Here is a 13236-nt window from a genome sequence, read left to right on the forward strand (position 1 = left end):
TAAAGGACTTTGCACTGTCTCTTGTCTCAGACAGTGGAGGACAGACTAGTAAGTCAGAGGACTAGAGGGTCAAGACATTGGTCATCCCTTCTCTACTGCTCTGACACTATCCCTTTGGATATGTAGATTGCTGCTCTTAGGGATTAACTTCCTTCCTCTCTCTCTTCCCTACTTGTCCTTCTGCCTTGCAACATGGCAAGGTCCTCTCCCTGCACCATGTGTGCAGAGAAGATGCAGAATCCATCTGCTTCCAGCTAGCTAGCTAGATTAGAGATCCTAACTCCTCACTTTCCTATCTAGAATGGAGTTCCTTAATAAATGCCTTATTTATTGATTTGAAACTATGAACTGGCTCCAAGTTACTTTACTCTCAGCATACACGCATGCCTAACTAAATTCCTCTGTGTTGTGCCTCTGTGCACTCTGCTATAATAAGAAAGGTATTCTCTCACCACAGAGAATTTCCAACAGGAACAACACGTTGTCCTAGCGCAAGGACGTTTTAAAAGCTAGTTCTATTAAGACAGGACCTTGTGTTCCAGACTAGTGTTGCACTGGGCTCAAGAATGTTGCTCAAGGCTGATGCACCAGCTCAAGGGTGTTGCTCAAAGAAAGGAATGCCTGTTCTAGACTAGTTCTTGCATTAATGGAAGATGTCAGCAAGTTGCACACTATGTTCCACAACCTTGTTGTGGAAGGTTGCACAACCTTGTATATGTCCTGAACAGGGTCTTCCACTAGTGATTGCACAACACTGCACAACACCTCAAAGCACCACAAGTTTGTACACCTCTGCAAACTTCTTGCTTGTGTGCAACTTCTCTTATTGCACTAGCGCAGCCTTCGTCTGGATATCAGCCAGTGTTGTCCATCATTTAACTCACTCAACATAATATGCAGTTTGGCTCCCAGCCCATGACACATTACATAGAAGCAGGAGGGAAAGAACGATGAATGATTCATGTGCCTGTCTTCCAATCTTCTTCTAATGAATCCGATCGTTCATACAGATCTGGATTCCAGAAACTTCTCACGGAGGAAGAAGCAGTAAGAGAGGAAGTGCCATAGTTGCACTTCCAGAGTAACAAATGAAAAGGACTTCAAACAAAGGATTTGACATCTTGCCCTTTCTCTTTCTCCTACATTACATCATTGTAAGAGGAAGCATTAGTAAGAGAAGCATTGTAAGAGGAAGCATAGTCCACTTGCACTTCCTCTCCCCACTCTTTGTTGTGACCAGAAGCGCTCTTACCCCTGGACTTTCAGGCTGAAGTCCAGGGCCTCCACACCCCCTGGGGGCCCCCAAACCCTTTTTAATCTGTCCCGGGTGCTGTGGTCACGTTAAAAATGTGTTTAAAATACTGTGTGTGTTGGTTTGTTGGGGGCGGGGGCTCCAAAAGCCTTTACGTCCAGGCTCCAAAATTACCTAGTTGAATCTCTGGTTGTGACACATGCAAAAGTACTCAAAAGAACACAAATAGAGAAAGGAGCAATGATAATGTTATGGGTAATCATGGCATAATAGGCATGATGGACTTCACCCATTACCAAAAGGAAGACTAAGGGAATATCTGATGAGAATAAAAAGCATCACACTCAAAAAAGAAAAAAAAATTGTGATTCAGTGCATACTTAATCTGTTGAACTCATTGGTATAATATATAATTGAAGTACAGAGGTTTGCAATGCAACAATATTTCTAAAGGATTAGACATCAATATGAATAAGGAAATTCCCTGTAACTTTTTTTTTAAAAAAAAAGAATTAAGCTCCAGTAGTTCAGGGCATAAGTCAATCACTAACTAATAGGATTTAGGAAGGAAGATTTAGGAAGAACTGATTCTGACAGCTCAGTCCTGACAACATTTAGTTGGAATAAACTAAATCAGACCTATTGCATTCAACAATAAATCAGACCTATTGCATTCAAAAATAGTTACTCTCAAGCAAGGATAGGATAGGATTTCCACACAAGTTCGGCTGTTCACAAAAAATGCAGCTATTTTACACTGCACCTTATTATTATCCTTCTAGTATTGTCTACACTTACTGGCAGCAGCTCTCCAGTGTCTCAAACTCTGCTTCAGCAAGATACAACACATTTAAAAAGCAAATATGTTTTTAGTTGCTGGCAGAAAATCATCAAAGAAGCAGCCAGGTGGATCTTCTGTAGAAATGAATTCCACAATATGGATGGCACCACAGAGAAATATCTTTCCCTGCCTCCTCACCAGCCTCACCTCAGATAAGGATATGATGCAAAGCAGAGCCTCTTCTGATGATTTAAGCATCTTCCAGTACACTCAGATCATCAGAAGAGGGCCTACTTTGCATTCTGTTATTTAATGAGATGAGGCTGGTGAGGGGGGTGGGGAGAGCAAGAGGAGGAGGACTTTTTTTCCTGTAGTGAACATATAGGAGAAAGTACTCCAGGGACGTAGCCACCATTGGATGACCAGGTTCAAAGAACCCGGGTCGCTGACCCTCAGGGGCCATGCCTCACAGCCCTGACACGCTCCCCTGTCTGACATCAGATGCGAGGGGGGCATGGATTAGCTCCTGAATGGAGCCATGTGGAGCCCCATTCGGGAGTTAGATGGCCAGCACTGCATTCCTTTAGGCCGGGAGAGCCACTCCTGGCCACACTGTGAACACAGCACTGGTCTCTATCTAAGCCCTGACTTGGCGAACCACCCATGTCTGATGTCAGGTGCTGGGGCAGGGCAAGGGGGGCCGGGGCTGGCCTCCCTCTGTCAGTGAAGTACTCCATTAGGTATGAGGGCCAAGACCAAAACATTGCATGAATGCAGATATTGCATCAAGAAACCTTCAGTTTAAGATAAAATTTAGGGCACTTATAAATTTCCTCATGTACCCCAAAGCACAGAAACAATAAGTTAAAATAACTGTGTAAAGATTAATGCAAGCACACTTTCTAAATTGCACTAATTCAGCCATTCTTTCACAGAATTTTCTGAAATTTGGTCAGATTGTATCCCTCACCAGGTAGATTCTCCATGTAAAATTTCATACTGACAGAACAAATGGTCTTGAAAACCTGTGTTACACCTACAGAACTAGCTTTTCTAGAGCTTGGGTACCATTCACTTTTACTATAAAGCTGCAGCCTGCACCTAAAGCTTCTGTAGGTGTTACATAGCATGGCAGATTTATGGAACAGGTGCCAAAATGTTCAGATATAGCTTTGAACTGCAATATGTGATTTTTTTTAAAAAAAAGTGAACTGTAGAACTGCAATATGTGATTTAAAAATATATATGTGAACTGTAGAACTGCAATATGTGATCTAAAAAAAAAAATAGCAGCAAGTTTAAATTTGTTGTGCTAGATCCAGTTAAAACAAATAAGCTCATTCAGAAGAAAGTTTTAGTCAATTTCTATTTCATTGAAAAATAACCCAACAAGGAACACATATGTAATATGAATATAGTTCAGGAATTTGACACAGCTGGCAATGGTGTGGCCATTTTCTGAATCATTCACTTAAACATCTATACCGCCCAAACTTTCATCTCTGGGCAGTCTATATCTGTATTATGATACATAAAGCTGAAAAAATAACAAAACTTAAAGTTAATTATAGAGCAGGAATGAACTCCATGCAAAATGATGGCAGCAGCTCTAAAATCATGCTCATCTAAATGAAAGTCACTCAGTTACAGATGAAGAATAATCTCCACTGAAGAGTATTTTGAGAAGTACCCTCTAGTTCTCCCCGCCTCCCCACCCCATTATTCTTTTCATTCACAAAAGACTCACATGTAAAAATGAATGCAAGCAAAGCTCTTTCGTAGTGTTACACAAATCATTCTTATTGATTTTATGGTGTGTTTGTTGTGTATTGTAAATGCATCTTCTAGAAGACAAAAGAAACTTATTCTATCATATTCACATTCAAAGGAGGTTGATGATGTAATCGGATTGAAATAAGAATAATCTTACTAATACTTCCTCCTGTACTGAAAGAGAAAAAGAAAATCATTTTGTTCTGCTTTGTTTCTGCAGAGAATACTGAGACAAGACTCTCATTAACCAAATTCAAAGACTGAATTCTAGGATCAGGTATGAATATTGGAGGACTAATTTTTCCTGGTTTCTGATGAAGAGGATTTTCAGTTCCCTCAAAAGTAAACCAAGGGCAATCCATCCTTTTAGCTCCACACTACAGGAACTGGATCATTACTCTATTTTTGCACATAGTACCCTTCCATGGCAGGAGCCCGCACCTACCTAGAGCCTGCAGTGAGTAGCTAACCTGTTATAAGTCAATTAGAAAGCCTGTACCCAGCTGCTCCCCCGCACATTCCTATGCTAGTGACAACACACACTTGCTGCTTGCCGAGAAGAAAACTGGTGAGAGGGCTGCAGTTTACTATGGAGGGAAGGGAGCATTTCAGCTGCCTCCTCATGTCTGTGTGATCCAGGGATTCTCTAAAAATTATCCAATTTTTCCCCAGGGAAATGTGTTTGAAAGCCCTCACCTCTTTCTCTTTGCACTCCCCCCCCCCACTTTCCATTTGCAAAAATCTGGACAACCCACAGGTGCCTGGTGAGGAAATACGTTATATAGAAGAGGGGCAGCCAACCTTTCACAAAGCAAGAACCAAGAAGCCAGAGCATGGAAAAGCAAAGAGCCACATGTTTAGACAAATTCAAGATGCTGTATTTTGTTTATACAAATCAATATATAACAACAATAATAAATATGCTGGCTTGGGGAAAGGAATGGGGTTGTCAGCAGCCCATCTTTCTTTCCCTGCACTCTTGCAAAGACTTAGAAGGTCCCAATCCAACCCTTGCAAGCCTGTGCAAGGTGCAGATCAAGCACAACAATCTGTGCCTCCTTTAATCACTGCAGGACTGGTAAAAGAGGGTGAAGCAAGGTGGCATTTGCCTGAACCTTGGAATGGAATGGAATCTTTATTTTTGTCATTGACCAGACAAAAATACAACACAATAGATAAGTACCAACCTCTAGCAATCATGATTCTGCCAGTACTTTCTTACAAAACTCCATTTACAATATAACAATATAGAGCACAGTCGACACTCATGATTTTACCAATTGCTTCCTTACACAGCTTGCAATGTGGCAAAATTTTGCCACCTTGGTGGAAACATTAATATCACTGTCAGACAAAAGGAGAGACACATAAAAGGCCGATGGCCTACCTGGGAATTGATTCAAAATAGGTGACAAAAGTGCTAGCCGAATATTTCTATAAAATAAACAGTAAAGCAACATATGGTCAATTGTCTCAACCGCTCCTGACTGACACAGGCATAACCTTTGAGCAAAAAGGAATACCGAGATAGTGACCCTCTGAGGGCAGCGCATTCAAGTGTGCCAAGCAGGGGCGTAGCTAGGGGAGAGGGGGCTGTCCGGTGGCCCCTTGGAGTGAGGGAGATAATGAAGAAGATAGGGAGGAGTGGAGCTAGGGGGCCCCTCTGAAACCATCTGCTCAATTATAGCTACAACCCTGGTGCCAAGGCAAATGCCCTTCTTGATTTGGCAAGAACAAGCTCATGTAAATATTTAGCTGGTCTATGAGGGTGAGTTGCATTACCTAAGAAAGGTAAATGTCTGGCTCAGGCCCTGTCTTCCTGAGTCACAAGGTCCCAAATTCTCTGCCTAATTATCTCCTTGGCTTTCAAGACCCCTAAGGAGACCAACATGGGGATACTTGGCCCATCACTTTCTAATTGCCCTTCAACTCCCTCTTCCCATGCCTCAACCTTGGGCCACCAGTGGCTGCCATCACTTCCTATTCTTTACTGAGCAGTTTCCAATCAAAAGTACAATTTTTGTATTTTTAAAAAATTGATGTTTCCAGCATTTTTCAATTACCATTTTTGTCAATGGAATATTCAATGTTCTTGGTCAAAGGAAGCAGTGGTTAAAAGGGGCACAGGTTGAGCCAGTGAGGGCTGCAGACTATCATACTTGCACCTATTTGATTCTTTTCTAAACCAGCTTAATATAACTGCAATAACCCCTGGAAATCTGAAGAACCAACTGAAGAGCCCTCCTCTGGCAGAAAATTGTCATTTGGAAGGTTCTTTCACTATGTTTCAAATAGTGCTGCTTTTATAATACAGAAGTACCTTTCCTTGCACTTCAATGTTCTTTTATTAAGAACATGCAGTCTCTTTGGAGGGGGCATTAAATACTCACATTAACCTTTCTTTTTCTTCTGCTTAGTTTAAAACTATGCTTGAAGGCCAATATTATAATTAAATACTGCATTGAAAAACCTTCAGTTGGGCATTATTTAGCTCAATAATATAAGCTTTGCTTAGGTCAGTTTCTCAGTTACAAATAAGCCTTGGCGCTTCATGCTGCACAACAGTTGCACAAGAGCACTGAACACAGGGAAATTTGAATGCTGATATTCTTTTGGGTGGCCAGGAGAGGAACCCTTTAGCATGAAACAAAAACAGCTGCAATCAGGGCCCTGACCATTTCTGCTTATACTCCCAAAGGATTTGTGTTTTTCAGGTTCCATGGTGCACTAGTATGGTAGGCCCTCCGCAGATGTATCTTCAAAACACATATTTTAACCATATGCTTATAGCACTTGACTTGAATGTAGAAAGCAATAAAATTGTGAATGCTTGAGGTTATTATAGCACTGCAACTGTGGATCTATATGCCACTCCTTACACATATAGGGCAAAACCTCTATGGAGTTCTTCTATGCAAGTCTTATCAACATGAGTGGGAGAGGCATAAGAGCATGAAGAGGCTGGTGTGGGAGAATTTCCCAATGAACTGTTGCCATGGTTTGGAACCATGGTACACAACTGGGAGTACAGGAAGTGTCCATGGAAAAGTCCCTGGAAAAGCATCCTAAGATAGACACATACCCAGTGATGCCTGCTGTATTGCCCACTGCGGTCCCACATTAATCCCTGGCAGCCCTGTGGATCAACGGAAGACCAAAGTGGCCTGAGCCATCTTGTCTATGCATACTGCAGCATGATATGCTGAACCCACAATTTAATCACACATGGAGGCTGTTCTGACGACCAGCCTAAACAGAACTGGGAAAGCCAAGCTCGGTCTTTGCTGACTGTAAGAACCACTAGGAGCCACATGGCTCCTGGCGGCAGTGCAGTGGCAAACCCCGCAAAGAGGCCACCCTCTTAAATGGGGTTAAGAGAGCTAGTGCTCTCTTAGCCCCGTTTTCTTGATCATCTGCCGGCCCCAGCTGCTTGCAGTTGGGGCTGGGAGACTACAGGGCTCCTGGCAAGTGTTGGTGGGGGGATCTCCACAATGCACCATGCACTCAGGTGGTACATTATGGGAATTCTGTGGGGCGGGGCTCATGGACCTCTAAGCCAAGCCAAGTTCTTCCATAGAGCATGCTGAAATGAGTGGAAATTGTGAAAGAATACCGCACAGCAGATCACACCTTTAGACAATGATTACTGCCACATTTTGAATATTCCCTCTGAAATGATCTTTCAGGGCAAAAACCTGCCACATGAAAAATAGATACAGTAAACAAGGTGTCACATCGGCATTTGAAACATTACTAATCACATTTGGATCCTACTTGTATTTGCATTCTGAAACCTGTTAATTAAGATATGCCAACCTGGGTCTCGAGTGTGTTCCTTTTGGCAGCAGGGTTACCATCAGACTCCCTCAACAATGACAAGATTTATTCACACACACACACACACACACACACACACACACACACACACACCACAAACAATTCCATCCAATTGGAGCCGACCATCAAATGAACAATGAAAGGAAACAATCCTTTGCCTAATAATACTATATAATTTTGATTTATGAACTGGATTAACTTCTGTGCTATTTGCCATATACCCTTAACACATCGGTGGTGGAACGGACCCTTATTGACAGGACAAACTGTACACACCACAACATCTCACATGGAGTGAGAGAAGGCTGTTCTTAAGCTTTATTAAACATCCTAAGCAGCAATTTCTGGTTCAATTATAACTGAGCCTACAAGTTAATATATTTCTATTTTCTCGTAAGTTGCAAGTGGAAAACCTCCTGCCACAAATGCAAATGGGGAAAGATACACATCTAGCAAACACCAAAGAACACCTTAATGCAAGGACATGGCAACAAATCTGAATCACCTGTCAAAATTAGAAGCAAACACATGTCTTTTATGCAGAGCTTTGGAGATACTAGATTTGCACCAAGGCTATTACTTACAGCTGGAGAATATCAGCGGGCATGAATGCTTATCCATTGGGAAATTATGTAGCAGCAGCTGGCATTCAGCATTGATGGTGAGCCTATGAAAAAACCAGGTAGCTGTTACTGTCTACATATAATGAAAAGTTAAAAATGAAGGATGTCTGGTAACATTTATTTCCAAGGCTCAATTGAAAAATAATTAAAAATGTATTTCAAGGTTTGTTTTAATGTAGTTTCAGATGCAATGCATTTGCTGATATATGTACATAGGAACATAGAACGCTGCCTTATACTGAGTCAGACCATTGATCCATCTAGCTCAGTATTGTCTACACAGACCAGCAGTGGCTTCTTCAAGGTTCCAGGCAGGAGTGTCTCTCAGCCCTGTCTTGGAGATGCAGGGAGTGAACTTGGAACCTTTTCCATGCGAGCATGCAGATGTTCTGACCAAAGTGGCCCCATCCCCTAAAGGGAATATCTTAGTCTCCCATCCAAATGCAAACCAGGGTTGACCCTGCTTAGCAAAGAGGGAGATAAAATGTGTGAGCTGGACCTCTATGTGAGTGGTGTCATTGGAGCATGTCTGGCTCACTGTTCTGTGAAGTGCGGAGGGGAGGGGAGGGGGGCCTGGCCACTTTCCCACCACATGAGTGCCTCAGCTGCCACTGGTAACATATGAACTGGGACACTGTTTATTTATTAGCATATGTCACCTATAATGTCAACACTATTGGAAACTGTTTTGCAATTTCACTTTGAGTTTATTAACTAAGCTATGAAATTGATAGGACTCTGAAAACTTATATTGGGAGAGAACAGAAAGTAACATTTTAAATGACATGGTAAGTTTTACATTACACATATTTACACCCAAAACACAAATGGATGAGCTCAGTAGGAAAAGTAAAGCTTCGCGTGGCTTACTGTGTTTGGCTAATTTTAGAATTTCTAGGCCATATGGCCATTTCTGCCATACAGCACTCAAGGCAGCTTATAAATAATTAAATATAAATCAATATCACATTCTATAATAAAAACACTACATATTTAAATTTGTTGAAACAATCTAAGCAAAACTATTGACATTCTGCAATAGGAAAATGTATGACTGAGCTTAGCAAGATCTAGAAAGATGGTGTGCATGTAGTGTGAAAAAATAATGGATTGATTCAAGAATGTTTGATAGGAAGTTCCTAACAGAAGAATCCTATGAACTCCTGAACCAACAAAACATTGTGACCAGACCAGGGGCATATCTAGGGGTAGGGCAGGCAGGGCACGTGCCCTGGGCGCCACTTGAAGGGGGGTGCCATTTTGTAAAATTAATTTTTTTTTAAAAAAAATGGCTGCCAAAAACAAAATGGCCACTGTGCATGCTCAAATGGCCTCTGTGAGGCCCTAGGTCATGCCAGGCCTTGCAGAGGTCATTTGAGCATGCGCGGTGGCCATTTTGTTTTCAGTGGCCATTTAAAAAAAAGATTTTTAAAAATGGCCACTGCACATGCTCAAATGGTCCCTGCGAGGCCCTAGAGGCCAGTGGGGGGAGGAGGAACCTTTGCAAACCCCCCAGCCTTTAGGAAGCCCCCCGAAGGGGCTACAGGTTAAAATAATAATAATATATAATATAAGTCACTGTACACATATTCAGATTGGCACTATGTACTGAGGATCAGGGCTTGTGAATACTGAGCTGATGCTTACGAGCTAGGATTGTATTCATTTGCTCTTACTTTGCTTCTTGTGATAAGTGAGTTAAATGTGATGTCTTGCTAATATGGCTATTAATGGTGAATTTGTCTTTGAATCAGTGTGAAATCCTTAGTATTAAGGCCCACTGGGAGTTTCTTGCTCTCTTTCTCTCATTTTAACTGTCTTCCTGAAATACTAGAATATATTCCAAGCAGTGACACAGTTTACTCTGCATATCCTTTAATTCTTTACAGAGTATCTGGGAAAAGTCAAATTCTCCATTTATTTTTAAAACTTATGTAATGGTGATGCTACAATGCATAGTAGAGAATTAGACAGGCACTTCTGTTTAGTTTTCCAAGTACACCTCCAAATAGTATTTGGGTATTTCATGAGCCCCAGCATACTGAAATTTGTAGTTTTCCAGCATTTTTTGGTCTGGCTAAGTCCACTGCTAAAATAGTTTTTGAAATATTAAAAGATTAACGAGCTTAACTTGTATTTTTCAGCTGATATTATGGTAAAGTTATCTGAAAGATGGGTGTCAGATGCTTGGACAGGGGGCGCAATTTCAGTGTTTGCCCTAGGCGCTATTTTCCCTAGATACGCCTCTGGACCAGACATCATGCAAGCACAGCAATATTGGCTGGTGCTCCTGTGCTAGGGATATACACAAGCTGGTTTGGCAGCCGTGGGCAGGGTGTGGATCAGTTCCTTTTAAAAAGGAGAAATGTCGGTACTTACCTGCTCCTCCTCCACCGCACTGCTCATGGGGCATAGCTTGCACATGCATGATGGCCTTGTGCATGCCAACGCTGCACACAGGCTACTGGGAAAAAGAAAGCAGTCCCACGCGGGCTTTTGCATGCCAGCGCCGGTCCTAGATGAGCGTACCTCCCTGCCACCCCATTGCCTTCACCTTCCGGATATGACCGGAAGTTGTCGATGCACCTGCGTGCACTGGCATGGGCGTGCATGCGTGCACAACATGCTTGCACCCGTGCCAGGGTGCACAGGCACGTCAGCGACTTTCGGTCATATCCAGAAGACAAGGGCGGCAGGGAGGTACGCTGTCGCCCCGATGGGCTTTTAAAAAAACTGACACTGGAGGGGGGAAAGCGGCGGGAGGGGTAAATGCACCCTCCTCCCACTCTTAAAGGGAGACCCCCACCACCTTCGAACTGGCGAAACCACCGGTTCTTTGAACCAGTTTGGAAGCCAATAAAGGGCCTTTGAACCGGTTCGGAGTCCAATAAAGGGCCTCCGAATCAGTTCCATGCACATTCCTATCAGCCAACCATACTTAGGTTAATGATGAAGCATTATGTCTTCACTGGGCCACTGATAGCTCCTGCTATGAACTAGGGATGTGCCAAAACATGCTCAGATATCAGAATCTCTGGCACTTCCCTTTAAATCTGAGGACTTACACAGCCCCTTTAAAGTGGAGGAAAGCAGGTCCATACCTGGTCCTCCTCCACTCGCTGCCATAGGGAACATCCCACCGCTCTCGTCAGCTATGCCTGTGTGTCAGCGGGGCATCTCCCAGCTGCCCCTCCATGGCCAGCATAGTTGCTGGCCTTGCAAATGGCCTCTGTGCATACAAAGAGGCCAAGTGCACCCTGGCACAGTGCAGGAACAGCTGGGAGACAGCCCGCCGGTTCATGGGCATAGCTAGGGAGAGTGCCAGGATGGCGACAATAGCTACAAGCAGAGAAGGACCAGGTACAGACCTGCTATCCTCTGCTTTAAAGGGGCTGTGTAAGCCCTCAAATTTAAAGGGAGGTTCCAGTGGCTTAAATAGCCGAATCAATAGCTGAATCAGCACATCCGTACTATGAACTGTGTCTTCGTGCCACATCCCAATAAGGAAACGGTGGAGCCAGACACTGTATGGCTTAGAAAAATCACTTACGTGGCATCATAAAGTCATTTCTACAGTTTGTTCTGTGCTCATTTTGGCACAGCTCTGTTGCTGATATGTAGGGGTGTGCATATATTTCCACATGTCTCTCTACATGAGTGGAAGTGCCCCATGCAATGAAATAACTGGAGAAGTCTTGAAGAACAAGAGAGTTCTGTGTGAACAATGGAACTCACACATGTTGCAATTAGTAAGTCAGAGCATGTGTATACATACATATATAGACGAGGACCTCGTTACTCATTGATCCAGCATCTGTGCTTTCGTGTATCTCTGGTCAGGTGAATGGCACCAGACTTCAGTTTACGCAAGGGGGACATGGGTTAAAAGGGGTTAAATCTGTATATCCGAGGATTGGGGGCAGCTGGAAATGATCTATGAGGTCATTTCCAGCCACCATGTTGTGCTTGGAAGCCATTTCGTGACTTCTTTCCCAAGGAAAAAGAAAAAATGCCACCATTTTAAAGCAAAGCACACTGGAATTCAGTCTCTTGGTGGGCATTGCTGGACTCATGAAGCATGGTAGAGACTTTGACTGGCTTTGTGGTTTTTTTGGTTGTTTTTTGGCCAATATTTGCCCCTTTGGAACCTAACCCCTGGTTTTGCATTGCCCCAATGCCTCATTATTCGGGGTTTTGGTATTTGTGGGCAGTGGCTGAAAACAACCCCACCTCCACCCCACCCCCACCCCCTTGAATACTGAGGTTTTTCTGAATAGGCAATGAGTTGTGATTTATAAGTAGGATGGTCAAACTTGCACTATTTGCCAACATAGGATACTAGTAAACATCAGCACTGTTCCCACTGTGGACTATCAAAGTAACGCATATCTAATCAATCAGGGTAGCCAGACAACCCAACTCCTTCCAGAACAGGGTCAGGATTTCTGAACAGTGCTCATTTTAAATCAAGGTTTGCCTGTCTGTAAACATTAATTTATAAAACTGAAGTGATGTGGAAATAAACTGTAGTAAAAGAAAAACACTTTTAAGATGTCTGTTCCAAAGACAGGCCCAAATGTTTACTTCCTACCTTAAAGTATACAAGATTTTCCCATCATTCCATATTCTTAGGAGCTGATTGGGTGTAGTAATCCAATGAGCTTCTGCAGTTTTAGAATTCCTGAAGATCGTATCTGGGATCCAAATTAACCCAACCATATTGCTGTTGAGGGTAAGACTTTTTTTCATGGTGCTGTTAAAACGAAGGCGGCTATCAGTCCATGTCTGAGCAAAAAATATATCAATTTGGTACTCCTGCAATCAAAGAAGATGAGAATCAAATATTTACCTCTGTGAAGAGCCAGATTTTGGCCCACACAATTTACATTTTGTTTCCTTAAAGAACCAAATTCACTTCAGAATAAGAACAGTTTCTCCTTCTTTGACAAAACTCTAATATATGTTGTATG

General features: G+C 42.7%; 1 protein-coding gene across 12 annotated transcripts in view; it reads right to left on the bottom strand.

The window, feature by feature from the left end:
* Positions 1-13236, bottom strand: part of GABRG3 (gamma-aminobutyric acid type A receptor subunit gamma3) — a 578435-nt gene that overhangs the window by 300278 nt on the left and 264921 nt on the right. For all 12 annotated transcript variants that reach the window (XM_053304388.1, XM_053304387.1, XM_053304386.1 and 9 more), the window contains 2 exons: positions 12858-13081; positions 8228-8310 (listed from right to left, as the gene is read on the bottom strand). In XM_053304388.1, coding sequence (XP_053160363.1) covers positions 8228-8310; positions 12858-13081 — 307 coding nt within the window. The remainder of the gene's footprint in view (positions 1-8227; positions 8311-12857; positions 13082-13236) is intronic.

This window comes from Hemicordylus capensis, chromosome 3 (genome assembly GCF_027244095.1).
Source record: "Hemicordylus capensis ecotype Gifberg chromosome 3, rHemCap1.1.pri, whole genome shotgun sequence".
NCBI classification, from domain to species: domain Eukaryota; kingdom Metazoa; phylum Chordata; class Lepidosauria; order Squamata; family Cordylidae; genus Hemicordylus; species Hemicordylus capensis.